The sequence below is a fragment of the Phaethon lepturus genome, unplaced genomic scaffold, assembly GCF_000687285.1.
Source record: "Phaethon lepturus isolate BGI_N335 unplaced genomic scaffold, ASM68728v1 scaffold2254, whole genome shotgun sequence".
Taxonomy (NCBI): domain Eukaryota; kingdom Metazoa; phylum Chordata; class Aves; order Phaethontiformes; family Phaethontidae; genus Phaethon; species Phaethon lepturus.
Genome location: NW_010535263.1, coordinates 396 through 17,238, shown reverse-complemented (window position 1 = coordinate 17,238; position 16,843 = coordinate 396). Strand labels below are relative to the sequence as shown.

At 38.7% G+C, this 16,843-nt stretch overlaps 1 protein-coding gene across 1 annotated transcript; it reads right to left on the bottom strand.

Moving 5' to 3' along the window:
* Positions 1 to 6,708: 6,708 nt before the first annotated feature.
* Positions 6,709 to 15,362, bottom strand: LYRM1 (LYR motif containing 1). The gene is made up of 4 exons (XM_010285740.1): positions 15,354 to 15,362; positions 9,802 to 9,960; positions 8,683 to 8,775; positions 6,709 to 7,048 (listed from the first exon to the last, which is right to left on the bottom strand). The coding sequence occupies exons 1-4, from the start codon at positions 15,360 to 15,362 to the stop codon at positions 6,932 to 6,934; spliced, it is 378 nt and encodes a 125-aa protein (XP_010284042.1). The 3' UTR covers positions 6,709 to 6,931.
* Between the last annotated feature and the right edge of the window lie 1,481 nt (positions 15,363 to 16,843).

Here is a 16,843-nt window from a genome sequence, read left to right as displayed (position 1 = left end):
TTCCCGCCTGACTTCAAAGCAGCTCCCAGTTTCCTTTGGTTTTTAGCCATTAGCAGCCACTGAGCAAGAGTGAGTGAAAATAGAATGCTACAAACAGAAACCTACTTCAAAAGCCTGGGCTTTATCTTGCAATAGATCGGAATGAATAGAATTCCTGTCAAACTGTGTGCCACATCATCATTACAAATCTTGTGAAATCCTAGGATTACCACCTAGCTGCTATCATAGGTCTTTTTTTTTTTTTACTCTTTTTTAAATGAAATTGGGCCCAAAGAGTTTTGCTGCTGATCTTAATGGGAGTCTAATCCACAGCTCTTGCAAATAGGACTCTCTGGGTTTGCTTACCACTTCTGTGTCCCAGGAGTATGAGGAGGGAGGATGTAAAAGAATAGTCTGTTGTCAACATGTAAAACCAATCCTCAGCTAGAATGAACTACCAGAGCTGTATTATAAAACTATAGTAACTGACACTCCTTGAAGATGTGCCTCAGAATTTCCGTGGAAAACGTCTAGACAGCACATGCATTGGGAGCCTGCCATTTCTCAAAGCAAGTATTCTTGTCTCATAATTTTTAAACTTCTTTTATTTCAGTATTACATATTCCAGGTGCCTGATAAACAGAGCTGTTTCCTTTCTCCCTTAGTCTCATTTTACTTCCTCATCTTGCTCTGCTCCATGTTGGATTAATAACAACCCAAAATTTTGTACTTGTTTAAGCCCTTTCATCAGAGAAGCTCAAAGTAGCTTGCAAACATTAATTAAAAATAAAATAGCCTGAAATCTTCAAAGAGCTGTGCAGTCATTAACTAATCCCCATAGCATGCCAAGAAGGTACTAACGATGGATCATTAGACTTGTTGTGTACACAGTACAAGAGAAGCACAAAAGATCAAGGCAAACATTTTTAAAAACCCCACTGCATAAACATCTACTAATTTGGGGTCTTGTATGTTTTTTTATTGTCCAAATTGCAGCATTTAAATGACTTGCTTGAGGCCTCACAAAGTCAGAGATGCAGCTATAATTTTGCAATTCACAGTATCGTGCTACAATCATTAAGTGATGCTGCTACAACTCATTAGAACATATGGTTCTTGTCATAGGCGTTTATCTGTTGTGTTGTGCTTAGCTGTTATAGGTGAAAACAGTGTTCATTATTGTTTTATTAACCACTAATTCATTTTATATAGATATTCATAAAATAGTAATTTTTGAGAATGGTAACATACAGGTAAACAAGAATTGTTACAGGTATGTTGTACAGTGCTGCTTTGCTCAAAGATGTACATAGGTAATTAGTACAGTATCTTCATGTACTTGATGCCTCATAAACAGTACAATATGCAGGCATTTGGTGTGTCATTATTGTTACGTGGTGACTAGGGCAAAGAAGTCAGACCAGGACACTTAATGGATATTTCTTTTAATTATTCTTTTAATAAAGGGGACAGAGGTGTGCAGGTGTTTCAACTTACTGATAGGAAGAAACTACTCGTAACAATTTAGACTAAATGATATTTGGCACCTATAGCAAAAATAAAATATGTCTATGAATGTTACAGCACACTTGCCCAAATTGACAACAATTTTTGATAAGAGAATCATGTTTCAGAAATAAATTAATTAAAATTGGTCCTTTAAAAACATAGTATTTTCTTAGGCTTCATAAGAGCAAGACAGATACTTTCTACTTTTCATATCATTAAAATTAACTGAAATTTAGTACATATTTAAAAAACCACTGTGGTAATTACCATATTTTTGAATGGCTGCAGCTAATTGTTGTGGCTATCACGTCAACAATTCAGATCACTAATTAGGTCACTGTGGCATCAGAGATAACAAACCAGTCACGAGCCTCCTCTTACAGATGCTCTGCATGCAGGCCACAGAGGCTGGACCTGGCTGTTCGAGCCTTCCCTATGGATTGATCAGTTCAGTCGCTGCTCTCAAAGGGATCTTTCTGTTTAGACTTTCTTTAGAGCTTATGTGTGTAAGTGACTGGTGACACTTTACCTGTCACTCCTGAAAGGGAAGCTGGGGCAACAATGCAGTAATCATTTTTAAAACATTAAAAGGAAGAGAAATTGAAATTTGAGGAGAGTTTCTCCATCCTTCTTCACATAATGCTAGTCTTGCAAACAGTCCTCTAAGCCATTTTAAATTGAAGGCCAGATGCAGTAGTATATGCTAAAGTACATTTTATGGAGATATATTACTTTTAAAATGTTGGAAAATACTGTGGGATAGCTTGCCATGTGAGTTACTTGTGCCTTTTTGTGGACACACACGGATAGTTTATTAAATGACACAGTTGTGGTTCTCGTATATATATAGTGGCTTTGTTACTACGTTGTGTGCAATGTCCTTGTTACTGTATTGATTTTCTAGATGTTTCTTCTGTGTTAGCTTAGATTTGAGATGAAGGCATCTCTTAGAATGTAATTATAGATGTATTTCAAGCTTTCATAGATGTGACCAAAAATATATATAGTTGTTATATATTATAGTTATTATCTATATATTATTATATATAGATAAAAGAGAAGTCTGTAAAAGAGGGGTCTCGCATCTGCCAGTTGCTATGTCCCCCTGTGCCAGGGATCAGGTATGGCTGAGTTGCTTTAGTTGGTGATTACTGAAGTACATGATTTCCTGGGCTGCCCTTCCTATTAGAGAAAAAGTAATGGAATATACTGTTGAGGGATATCTGTCTTAGAGATATTTTTCAGTGATTCCTTGAAATAAGCTTCCTGACCTTATTTCCTGAGCATTGTCTAGACCTTCCTGAAGAATGATAAGCTGGCTAAACATTAGAATTCACAACGTTTCTTGGCTGAGATGCATTTAAAAAAAAGAAAAAAGGCAACTCAGTTGTTAGTTGGACATGATAAAAATGTGAAAAAGTTTTGGCCAAATGAAGTACCTTGTAATAGTAGTATTAGAATTCTTGGCTTTACAGGTTTAGTATTTCCGTTTCTTAATTAGAAGCTCTCATTAAACAAACCACAAAAACCACCTGTAATTACTGCAGATCGTAGATTCATCTTGCTAGTAACTGAAAGCAGATCAGGAAAAAAATGCAGTTATACAGACTTTATGGAGCAAGAGATATTTTTTGCTTAGAAATAGCAGAGAAAGTTTCAGCTGGGATGCTGTAAGACAGATAGCCTTAGTATATTTTCTTAGGAGATGGAAACCTTTCTCTTATCTCATCTGTACAAAAATCAATTTCAGAAACAGAAAGTACTCTCTCTGATTTTAATGCTGTTGGGCTGTTAAAGGGAAAATTATACAACAAAAAAGCAAAAGATAATACAAAGGCCCTGAATTCTTCTACTTATGAGTTCCTATAAGCTAGAATGTTTTACCTAACAGGATTAGAAAAATTAGTGAAAGGTGCAGGTGTCTCCTGTAATTAGCATTCTTGAAAATGCATTTATAGGTATGATCAAATAAGTGCCCTTTCTGTCTGTGGATAAAAGATGGATGCTACTGATATCTTTTCTGATGGATACATAGTAGGGCCCCAAGAAAGTGAGGTCCAGGTTGCCTTACATTCTCCAGATCTAAAAGGTATTACAAGAACAAACTAGCATTAGTAGGAAGATTAACCTAACCTGTCTTAACCTGTTTCAGTTCTGCGATACTTCCCCTGGAATAGATTGGGTCAACTGCTGCAACTTAATGAGTGTTTCCACATCCCTAGACAACACTGAGGGGGTACATTCAGTAAGCAGGTGCCAAGTCCATCTTCTTAAATGATTGTGTGCTTGCTAGAGTTAGTGCTAAATTTGGTTTCATAAGCACATGGCTTCAGAAATTACAACCTTACTAATGATGGAGTTAGGGACAGAATTTCTAGAGAGAAGAGGTGTTATTTAGATATTCAAAGCTAGCTATCATGTCAACAAATTACTACTGCATTGCCTACTGGTTAGCTTGCAGGAGAGTTCATGCAACTGACTCAGGATTTTTGTTTCTAAAGAATATAAAATGCCATGTCATCTTGGTATAATAAATTATTCTAAAGCATCTCCTGACTAGTGACTAGCATCTCAGGCAAGAGACAGTATTTACTGGAAGGGGGAGTAAGGGAAAGGTAAGGAGGTACAGGAGGGAGTGTACACTGATTGAATCCAGTGCATTACAAACTCTCGAGAACTCAACAGGCATTTTTGGACATCTTTTTGCAAGTACAATTAATGTGTAGGAATGGCATAGTGCACCATCATTGGGACACTTCTTGACAGAAGTTACATGGTCCTTGGAATTTCATAGTGAGTACCAGTTGAGATGTCTGCCTACCCACTGGACTGAGTTGCAGATGAAATTTTTTTTATGAAACTCCCTCAAAATGGTGGTTTGCCAGTTTGACCTCCAAAAACACAGGACTCTAAGGCAGATTCTCTTTTCCATACAGAGTTTAACTTAAACTGTGAAAGAAGGGTTTTGCTCTTCAGACTTGACAAAAGAACTGATCTAATCCTTCCTTTAGCTGAACAGCCTGAGGCTTTAACAAATTTCAGTCTTTGCCTTCTGGTGCTGGAAGGTAATAAGGATCTAGTCAATAATTACTCACACACTTATTTTGAAAAAATTAACAGGCATTGAAAGTATCTCAAATAATGTGATGCTGTTACTGCAGTTCAACTTACTGGCTTTTCAGTTAAGCAAGTGGATACTCATTTGAATTACTTAAGGCTACTTTTGAGCCTTTTTAATATTGCATATTTATATTTCCCTTCAGAAATAAACTCAAACTCATATTGTTATTTCAATTTAGTGTGAATCTTCTGGAATTTCAGGGATGTTATTTTGAAATAATCCACATCTTACGATGTGTGCTCAGGAAAGAGCTGTGACTATAATACAGACAGTAAATTTGGACTGCTCATTTACATAGCTGTTTATTCACCTCATGACTCATAGCATCAGTACCGTCATTAGCCACATGAATTTTAACAATTAAAAAGATTCAAATGATAGTTTAATGACAAAGAATGAGCCTAAGCTTCCATTCAAAACCCTTGTCTCTGCACATTTTGGTTCGGTTCAGTTGACACATCTCTACACTGGTGTGTTAGAATGAGGATAGAAAAAGACTGTATTTGGACTTCTTTCAATGAAGGATTAAGCAGTGTGTATACTCATGTTATTTTTTACTCTCTTTATTCCATCCCCCTTTTCCTAAGCTAAAAGAAGTTTTTTTGTGTCTTCCTGGCAGCAGTAAATTTGCAAAGCTCCCACTGACAGGCAGAACAATGGCATTTTACATGTTACTTCCCACATGAGGCATTCCCAGGAAATAATTATATGGGAATAGATACCTTTGTGGACTGGAGCCATAAAGGGTAGTGAGAAATTGGGCTAGCCAGTACCTGTCAGGCTGACTCGCTTTTCTCATTGTTTCCTTGTACTTTCTTATCTGCTTGTATTTTTTCACTCTTACAAGTACATTCTTGGGGGAGGAACTGTCATTCTGTTCTGCACATGACAGTTTTAACTTCTTTTTAGGTAGACAACAATATTTCTTTGCCATTGTCTATTAGGGCTTGGAGAGCTCAGAAAATGAGATTTCATTGGTTTTGTCCTCTTTAATAGGAATAATATAGACTGCATTTTTCAAATACGCGTTTTTGCCACCATTAACTTCTGGCTGGAATAGGTCGCTGCTTATACCCTCTGTCCTTAAAGCAGCTGTGGGCTGTGCTTATGTAGTCTCCCAGTAGAGTGTGGCTCTCTTCCACACCGTGGTCTCATTGGTACTTCTAGCCTGAAGGACAAAAGGCTCCACTAACTTTCCTGAAGAGAATTTGTGAACAGCCTGGTAAAGCCAGAGGACTCAAAAGGAGGCAAAACAATAGGTGGCCAGTGAGGGAGAAATTAATTCATTTCAGCTCACTTCCATTTGTGAGGTGCCTGTGAAACACAAATACCCCTTGACCTTAAGAGACTGAAGAGACAGTTGTAGATACTTTCTTTTAATAAAGTTGGGGTTTGGTCCATAATGTAAGAGTTAAAACCTAACACTAAAATAATTGTTGAGGAAGCCAGTCCCCTGATTATGTTGAAAAGCCAACCGTATAAAAAAGCTCAGTGAAGACACCCAAAGCATTTTAAGCTTGCTCCCATAGTGCTACTCTAAAGGGAGAGTTTTCAGTCAGTCCATACATGGGAACCTGAGGAACCCAACACTGGAAAGTTTGACTCCGAGTTGTGTAATGGCATTCCAAACTCAGCATTTCACATTCACACCCTCTACAAAGGAAGGAGGGAAGAAAGCTGACACAGAGGCTGTAGGCCACTCGCTGCAGTTTGCAAAAAGGAAAAAGGAGGATTGGTGGTATTTCTGCTGTCTCTTCGCTACTGTCCGTTTAGAAACAATACTTCACCTTAAGGATACTATGAAACCGGAATGTTTCTCCAGGGACAACAGGCAGAGCAGGGACAGGAGAGGAGGGAGTGCATCTGCATGATGCAATCACTGTATTCCCACTTGCGCTTGGAAGCTCTGGAGGCACTGTGTCTGCTTGATTCTCCCAGACTTTCTTGATTTTTGCTGACCCTTACACAAGGCACTGCCTTGAATCACCAGTAAGTATATATAATCTTCAAACCACCAAAGAACCCTGCTATAGATTAACAGTTTGAAAACCTGCTGTAATTTGTCCTGATGTCAAATTAATCTTCGTATCACATCTCACTCCTTGAAAAGTGTTACTTTTATTGATGAGTCAGTGGTTGAAATGTAATAAATACTAGACCAACCTGATCCGTCACATGCAGTGTATCAATTAGCTTTTTGGCCTCAGGAGGTGTGTGAGCAAGTGACCAAAACAGCTTCATTCACAGTTCTGCACACAAGTCACCTGGATTACAGTCCACAGCTTAAATGACGTGATTACACATCACAGCTTAAATGATGGGTTATGAAACTTCATCATGGGATTTCAGGTATATTGGCTTAGAAATCTTCCTTAGCTTTTCCTGGTGTCGCAATGTACGGCCTTGTTTATGGGCAAGACCCATAGGAGGCAGATGGATCTGCAAAAGAAAATCCCACCAGTTAGGTGCAAATGGAGAAGCTACAAGAAAAAGAAGGCATATATACAGACTAGGTTTCACTAAGTTTTAAATAATTTCTTCACATTTTGGAGTGGGCAACTGTACCATCTCAAACGAGGTTATTAGTTTTCTAGAAGGAGTGCTCTCTGAGGAGTAATTAGTGGTGTAATTTTCAGGCCCTAAATGTTGTGTTTATGAAAATCCTGTATGTTTTAGGCTTTAGTAACCTTATTTTGTAGCTTGGTATCAGACTGTAATGATAAAATACGTGTTGAAATAGGACTTCTTCCATAACAGAAAGACCTAGAAACCCCTAAAAATTCCTGAATAGATGTCTTAAAGCACTGTGTGCTTTATTCATACCTACCAAACAAGTCACAAAATAACCCCAAACTGTATGTATTGAAAGACTGACAACTTCTTGTCGTGATTATATATACCATATTAAAATGCACAATCAATGTCATTGATTCCACAAGCAGAAGGAGCAACAGGTGACAGGCTCTTCCTTTGATTGACAAAGTCTTTATATTTCATAAGACTGTTAGTGGGAGTCAGGCAGCTATATCTCCCCTAATTGACTGAAAAATGTAGGTGTTAGCAGTCAGATGTTATTGTTGCTGAGGCTGTCATCCTGTAAGATAGCTGTTTAGGTGCAAATAGTAGTAAAAGCAGCAATAGAGATTTCCAGAATCTGAAAAGTAACGATCATCCAGTTTGTCTGACAGCACTGATCTAGGCCTGACCCTTGGGATTCAAAGCCACTACAGAGCATATATTTTAAGCCCATTTCTAGGAGCATTGTTTGCCAGATGTGCATTGTTATTCTGTATGCTGGAGGAAAAGTTATTTGTGAAACAGATGCTAGCAGTGACCATATTCTAGGCAAGCATCTGATGAAGATTTGACCATGACTGCCTTGATAAGGAAACTATAGATGTGAAAATGTAAACTAATGAACAGGAGTAGAGAGGAAGCCTCTATGGGAAGCAGCATAAAGTACTACAGACAGAAGTGACTGAGCAGTGAGGAAACTGTATTGAATGATGCAATAGAAGACATTGCTGCAACTTCCAGCTTTCAGTAATCTTGGACATGTTTTTCTCTAGGAACAGGGGAAAAGAAGCAGCAATATAGGCAGATGTTTTATAAGACCTAATTTATGATTGGGAGAACAGTTACCAGTAATGTAGGCTATGAAAATTGTTGTCTCTGTGGCAGTTGTAACTAAGTATTTTTACTCTCTCATTCTCTTTTATAATGTGGAAAGATTAACAGATTTGATTCCATTAGCATCTTTCTCTACATATTATGACTCATTGGTCGGTCAAGACTGTCTAAATATTCACAGGCCTTGGGAGTTTAGCTCATGCAACTCTACTCAGGCTTTGACTCCTTATTTTGAGATGATGTTAGCCAATTTACAGTGAAATAAGGTAGATGGAGAACATTTCAATATACATTTGGCTTACTTGGCTCTGGTTTAGCATAGCATTTAAATACTGGTTTATCTAAAAATACAGTGCGATAACAGTGATGTGAACTTAGGGTTTTATTGTCCAGTGAGAGCTAAGTGGCATAGCCGAAGATTTTGTGACTGGACTTATACTCACAGGTCTCGGGTAGGGGATGTTATAGTGAAGTCCAATTTCTATTCTTGCCTCACATTCTTCTATACACTGCTTAATCAACTTTGGATCTGTTACCTAAGACCATACAAACAAATGTTTTGAACAAGTACAGCAATTAGCAATTGGAAGCTCAAGCGTAAATGATGCACAGCCACATGATTTGGCAATCCCAAGGACACAGTGATTGTATTTTTCACACCCATAAAAGGTAACGTTAGTATTGCCTTGACTCAACGGTTCTGGGCTTGATGGCGCTGGATATTAAGGCCCAGAGGCTGTCACAACTGAGGCTATAGAAGGAGGTTTTTACCCAAACATGGTATTTTCTCTATAAAAAGACAAAACACATGTAAACTAATACATCCATGAAAAAAAGCACCCTCATCCATTCATCACTCTGCAAGGTAGCTACAGGAGAAAGGGAAGAGACTCCTTGGTCTACATTCTGTTATCACCCTATCCAGAAACTCCCTTTCAAGTCAGAAGTGCGGTGTAAATTGTGACTTAAATTCATTTTTTGATTTTGCATTACCTCAATTTAGTCCCAGACAAAAATGGAATATAAGTAAGTATTGTGATCTTGAATTACAAGAAGGACCTTTGATTACCATGGAGTCTGTATTGCCCCTTTGAAAAGGGGTTTGAAATTTCTTCCTTAAGAAAAAAACTGAAGTGCTGCTTTTAAAAGAAGTGCCAATAATTGTTGCTTTGAAAAGAAAAAAAGAAGTATGAGAAGCTACTGAGCTCTGTTTGCCATTGCATGGGTAATGATACACTTAGCTAGCTTTCTAAAAGATCAAAAGCTGCTTCAGTTACCTAGGTGGTATCTTTGGAATTTAATTTTTTCTTGGCATTTTTTTGGTGAAAGCTCTAGACCTTTCAGACTTCTGCGGTAGTTAACGAAGAGCTGAAATGGTTTGAGTTTTCTTATTACTATTTCAGGGGTGAAATTTAAACTATTACCCAAATACAACAGCATTTAAGGTGAATGAAATTTTGGGAAATCAAGTGTTATATTCATGTATTAGCATCCAATCACTGACACAGTGCAAAGAGCAAGAAGAGAATCATGCAGAAATTCAAAACTGTAAGAACACTCACGCATTTGTTTTTTCGGAATAATGTTTTGGCTTCATTTTTAATGTACTCTTTCTCTTTAATAGTTTCTTCTATCTGTCCTGATGCTGATTGCCATTTTTTGGCTATTCGGAATATCTTACGGTAAAGGCCAAGAACTTCTTGTCGAGTAACTGGTGTCATCTAAAAAAACAACACAAAACCCCAAGCATATGCATGAACATTTGAGTTGCTAAAAGGCCAGCATGCAGTACACTTTTTCACACAATTTAATTACTTTAAAAATATTTACACCATCTAAAGATATGCTGAGCTATATGAAAAAAACTGAAATAGCTGGAAACAGTAATTAGCTGTTGAAAGCTGAACACCCAGTCCAGCAAAGTATTTAAAATGGTACTTAACTATGTCTCCATTCAAACAGCACTTGCTTTAGTGCTTTGCTGAATCACAGGCCTGGTACGAGAATGACTGTGTTGTGTTTCACTGCTATTTTGCAACAGACATTGGGCAAGTCCCCGAAACTCAGAGCATCCCCCTTCCTGTGAAATAGCTGTACCAATTCTGACCCTATCTTTGCAAAGCATCTTGAAATCTGTGTATAAAATACATGACAAAACCACCATGATCTTGCTGAAAACCGGTATAGGTTTCAAAGGCTGAGCAGCTTATTTGTGATACCACTACAGTATGTAGTAAGGATTCAGCTGGAGTTTGATGTGATGAAAAGGTGATGAAAGCTATTTTATCTAAGCACTGCAAGAGAGGCAGACTAACTGTAGATTTAGGAAAGTCCTGAATGTCTTGATTTTCAGAGAGCTGTGTACCTTCTGAGCCCACTGACTCAGCCTCCAGGTGTGATAAGAATCTTTGTCAGAAATCAAGAATGAAATCCTATTCTTATTATATGTAAATGAGTATTTTATCATGTAACTGCTGACACTATTTCATCCCACACTAGAAATATCCCTCAGACAATTAATCCACTGCTGTAATAATAAACACTTCAGACACGGATTAGGTTCGCAGAAACAATGACTTCTGCTTTAGGGATGCCTCAACTGTCAAAGGTATGTTACTGTTCAAAAGGAAGATGCAGCAGCACTGCAAAGTAAGTACATGGATGCAGTGAGGAACAAGTGACAGGGACAGGACGTTATCCGACTGTCTCAGGATCCATTTGCCAGCCTGGAGCTCTAGTTACTGTGGCTGAATCTACCCTGAAATCAGACCTGTAAATAGCTCCTCCAGAGGACGGTTTGGAGCCGGGTAATTCAGACAGCCTGAACTGCCCTCTGGAGGGAGCACACTCTCCCTCGGTGATGCAGGAAAAACTGCTTCCTAGTGCATGCACCCAAACGACTGCAGAATGTCTGGCGATGTGGCTATCACTCGTCTCCTTGCAGTCTGTGGCAATTCTTGTTATTCTGGAGAGCAGAGAGGATTTTGGACCAAAGTCTGCTCAGGCCATACAGTTCTCAAGCGGCTGCCTCCAGCACAGCAGATGACCTCCACTAATATTTCAGTACGGTCCTCCTGTGGCTTCAGACAATCACACTGCGTTTTCCTCACCGAAGTCAGAGTACAGACGCTAACCTGCAGACAGGATTTGGCCCGTAGTTCTTTTTGCTAAAAAATCCAAAACCTTTTTTGTCTTAGCCGTTGCTACGATTGAAAGACTTTTTCCTGTTTCACAAACTCAGTTAGGGACCTTGAGAAGTACAGACATAAAACTGTTTTCCTCTGATTCTTAAGAGAGAACATTTTTATTTTACTATTTGTATTTTAAAATGTTTAACTAATCATATATTTTTCCCACAGATATAAAAATTATTCTTCCTACCCAGCAGCAAGTATTTCTAGTAAATAATTCTAGTATTTCTAGGAAAAAAGTATCCACAATAAGACAGCTAGGTAGTCCCAGCTTGTCAAACAGTTTGGAATAAATGCTTTGCTTTATCCACTCTACAGCTCCATTTCAGGGAATAAAATTACTTATACACAAAGCTACGCATGTACCGTTGCTTCCCTCTGCCAAGTGCATATTTTGTACAGAAAATAAACAGTTCAATTACAAGGGCTGACCTAGCAGTAGCTGAGTCCCAAATCATGTCCTCACCTAGAGCCTCTCCTGGCCTCACCCCTCTCTTATTATTTGAAGGTGTCACCTCTGGTGGAGCTTGGTAATACTCTTTGTTCCTTGCTGACAGATAATAAAAGGTAGTACTGGACTAGAAATTTCAGCTTATGTTTTCATGTAATCTGTAAAGAAAATAAAAGGAATAATGTTGGGGGAAAAAAATACGTGTTTAAATCATGATCTATGCATTGGACAATTTCCAAGGCCACAACCTGGGACAGTGCATGCCCTTTGCTCACAGCTGTAATCACACCTGTTGCTTTTGAATTTTAAACATACCAAGAATCTGTTTATAAAGATTTTGTTTAAAAGTTTAGAACCAACAGTTTTTTTTCCCCACTAGTTGCTCTACCTCCCCTACCCAGAATTTACTTTTTCTTTCTTTAATTTCTCAGTGTTTGAACCGATACAGAACTGTGTGGCCCCTCATCTATGAGCTGCACTTGTGCATTATTTCTCTCCTGCCCACATATGCTAGATGATGTAAAAAGGCATTAAGCATCTTTTCACGTATATTCAGCAACCAGCTGCTCCCGTGGCTCATTTTAGTCAACAGTTTCTAACATTACAGACCTGCTCATAAACCATTTCTGCAAAGATACATAAATGAAGGTGAGAGAAGCCCTTCACAGACAGAGGCCCCCCCCCCATCACAGGAAGGATGACAACAAATAGGCAAAATTCAAAGCCTGGGTGAGATTCTGATCTGAGTGGGAGTATAAATAGGGAATAATTCCACCAAGAGCAAAATTACTTCCAACTTAAGATGTTGTAAATGAAATTGGAATTTTTTTTCTTTAGTATAAACAGAGCCCACAACAACAGAAATTTAAGTGACAGTACAAGTCATGTATCAGGTGTAATTTTGTCAAGTGACACTACTTCTATTAGTTTTGTGGGTGTGCAAAATGATTCTGAGTGGGACAGAAAGGAAGATAAGGGAGGCTTTCATGTCCTTGTAGTTACTCATCTTGCAATTTACATCTTTGGCATTTAAATCATAATTATATTTCACATCTCTGGAATGCTAAGTGGATGTTACACCACTTTCCCACTAACACTCATCTTGTGGTAGTCACACCCATTGTTTAACTTCTACCACCCTTCATTTCATTGCAGAATGCAGCCCACAGAGGTTAACCACAGGCGTGTTTGTCAAAAAGTACAGGGCTATTGTATTAGCTGAGCAAATTTCATGTGTTTACTGCAACAAAACAAACTGGGAGAGGTCAAAGGTAGGTCTGTGTGCACTAACGTATCAATGGGAAAAGTGGTAGGTTGCAGGCTCGGTTTAGAGTCGATTGTTAGAATTAAGCCTTTGGAGGGAAGCCAAGCGTTGCCTTCCAAAGAAGCATTTGCTGGATGCTGTGGCAGAGTTCCGACAATGCAGGGTTGTATCGTTCTTTTGATCTACATGCAAACCCCTGTTATCAACATGCAGATCAAGCACATGAAATATCCCATTGTATCCAAACTTGCAAAGGAGGCTCGAGCAGTTAATGAGTGACTGCATGATGAAGATGCAAACTTTTCTCATTGTTAATTAAAACAAATAATCCTTTAGACTATAAAATGTAATAACAAGTTTTTCTTTCGGGAAACAAATACACATTCCTTTGGACTTTTAGATGGTTGACACAAAAGTTCAATAATATGAATCATCAATGAAACACCAGTCGTCTTTTGCTATTTGCAGGTTTGTTTAGAATTTAAAGTTTATATAAAAAATAAGGAAAGGAATCTGTCAAGTGCACTGTAAAGTAACCCCAGTAGTGCACTGTCAAAGCAAAGTTAGGACAGAGGGCAAGCTACATGGAAAATGAGCTGAATTACAGCTGCTTCCCAGCAGGGAAGCAGGGGTGCTTGTCTAAGAATGCGAGTCCAGCACTCCTATCTGCACAGCTCCTGTGCTGACGTTCTAAGTCTATTTTACTTCATCCTTTCTTTTCAAGGCAAGCCTTAGCTACTTGCTTTAAACATAAAACCTGCCAGTAGCAGGTACATAGAAGACTTTAGGAAACAAAGGGTTAAAATAATAGCCCATGGGGAAAAAAGGGTATTTTAAAACAATAGATCTCTTCTTTTACATCCTGACTAACTAGGGCACGCATTAGGAACACACACTTAGTGCTGATGCTGAAACCCTATTTGCTCAGGGGAGTAGATGGTGGGGAACAGAACCCTGTGTGAAATAATTTGAAAAAGCGGCTTTGAACTTCTCAGATCTAAAATGTTTTACTTAGGAGCAACACAACTATTTGACAGCTAGTGTGCTACTGGCAAGGAGCCCTAAAGACACAATGGCAAACTGCTGGGCTGATTGCCTTCGAAATCAAGCTAAGATCACATTTCTGTTATGGAAATAAATAACATAATTCAAAAGCATAGCATATCAGCATTATAGTATGGAACATCACCAGCTTCAGCCTGTATGACAATCTATCTCTCATATTTTCAAATGCACTCTTTTGCTAACGCTTATTTAAAGAGATGCAAAAATCTGCACATATCTGGCTTTTTTTTTTAAGAGGTAAATTATACCATTTAGATAGAGTGACCTGCAGTTTCTCTCCTGCTGCTAATGCAACAGATAATCAATCATTCCTTTTACAGCTATCCACAGCAACTAGAGGTCAGTAATCCATATTCATCTTTCGTGCAAGTCTGCCAAAATGAGTCTGTGGTTCTTAAGGCAGCCATGAATTCGGCCTATCATTTCCTTGAGGGACAACAACTGAAACATTGAGCATTGAGTTCCTGTGGCACAGGGAGAAGGCGTCACAGATTCCTGTGATAGCTGGGCAGGTCACATACCTTTCAGTGATTAAATTTCAAAATCCAGTTTCCACAAAAGTCATTTTACCTTCTTTTACTCAAATCAATGACTTAGTGGCCTGTGACAGCTAGTACCCTGCAAACATCGACCACATGTGGCTGCAGTATGTACCTAGCAACATGAAAACTGCATTTGATTTTCATTCTTGATTGAACATTCATACCTTTTTTTTTTTAAAGATTCAGCCAAAATGAAATCATAGCAAAACTTCAGTCACAGCTAAAATATTCCATCTCCACATGGTGAAAAACAAACTAAAATGAAAGATCATATTCTTCCATGATGGTGTTGCATCCTTATTTCTACCAGTGACGCAAGCCTGTACATTTAAAGACATTTCCATCAAGGATTAATTTGACTCCAAGTATTCTCATTGTTTCCATCTACAAGCTGCAATCCTAAATCTATGCAGATTTGGTGAAGAAGAACCAAGTTACTGAACTAAGTTATTCAGTAACAATATCTGAAAGCAAAGTGACTGTCACATGGTTTTAGATTTTGTCCTGCCAGTATCTCTCTGCTGGCAAATTGAAGCGATCTGAAACCCTTATCTGAAACACCCATCGACACCTCTAAACCAGCCTAAGTCTTTGTACTTACACTGTTCATCAGCTGCAATGAGAACTCTGCCATTCTATTCGTGCCTTGGATTTCTGACTGAACTTGGACCTCTTTTAAGCTTTCTCTTACATACGGAGTGGTCTTTTGATCAGAAAAAGGAAACTGCATGCAAAGAGAATATAATTAAATAGTAAAAGCAAGGACTTGGATTTTATCACTGGTTTTCCTGTATAATTTCAAATAAGTGCAGAAAATTAGGATTCTACAACATTCTCTTCATTTGAATAAATGAAAGTGGAAACCCTTAGCTAGTCCCTTGTGATCACAGTTTTAATTTTCTTAGTGTGAGGTGGTCGAGGCATTATTTTGTTTTAGTAGGACATACAGACTCTTGCTCTGAGAGTGCCTCCTGTGCCATAGTAGCCTCAGCAAGAACAGAAATGCTGACTTAGACTGTGGAGAGGAAACAAAAAAAATTGCTTTGTATATTTCTTAGGTTTCTCATGAAAAGCATGCAGTGTCCAGGTAAACTATAAAGCAATATGAACTTGTCTCTACTCTTTTACAAGCCTGTTGCTTATGCTTTTGTACATTCAGAATCATTTTCTCCTCCTTTGTGTTTAGTTATCCAATAGTTACAAGCAGAGAAAGAGGTTTTTATGCAGTGCAACAAATATAACAGAGAAAAGCAAGTCTCAGCTATCCTTGGATGGCCTTACTTATATAATATAGAAGCATACAGAAATATAACAACATGGACACAAAACCCAGTATGGATTTATGCACCTTATTCATACCTTGGCTCTGAGCCAAATGCAACTGAATGCATGAATAGGAATATTTCCCAGCATTGGAAACACTCCCAAACTCGAAAACAGGTATAAATATTAATGCTAAAAGAGAAAAAATCCTCCTTACCCCTTTCTTAGTTCGTTCTGTGGGTCATTTAATAGAACTCCTTTCATGAACCCTCTGCTTCAGTTTCCAAATGCTTCCATCCCAGTGCATAAAAATTTTATCTATCAATATCCTATTTGTGAACTATAGCAGGACATACATTAAAAAAATACTAGTTTTTTTGGAAATCAAATGTGTGAATCCTGTTCAAATTTGGGAGTTTTGGAACAAAGCCTCACATAGTATTTGCACTAGACTCTCCTGAATGGCGTAAGGATCGGTTTTTGGGGTCTCCTGCCTCACAGACAGCACAAGGGCAAAGGAACACAGGGCCGGGGGAAGCGCCACTCTGTCTGTCCCAGAGTCTTCTCTCTGTTTCTGTGGGGAGAGGACCCTCAGGCCTGGTGGTGATGGGATGGGAGGACACCCCCCTGACATGAGCTCCAGGTCAGCAGCAACTGCAGGCCCAGGTGAAAGGCTCAGGACTGATCACACACCAGGCCTTCTCCACACCACTTGGGAGCTGGGCCATCCCACAGCAATCAGGTAGGCATGGGGACTGTCTGGGCAGCAAGGCCATCATGTTCCTCGCTCTGAGGGTCGAGCCTGACCTAGCAAAGGCCATGCCCACA

Excerpts from the sequence above, each read along its gene's own strand:
- LYRM1 (XM_010285740.1), bottom strand. Across the intron at positions 8,776-9,801 it reads TATTCCGAAAAAACAAATGC|GTAACAGATCCAAAGTTGAT; the intron begins GTGAGTGTTCTT and ends GTATGGTCTTAG. Across the intron at positions 7,049-8,682 it reads ACATCCCCTACCCGAGACCT|ATCCATCTGCCTCCTATGGG; the intron begins GTGAGTATAAGT and ends TTTCTTTTGCAG.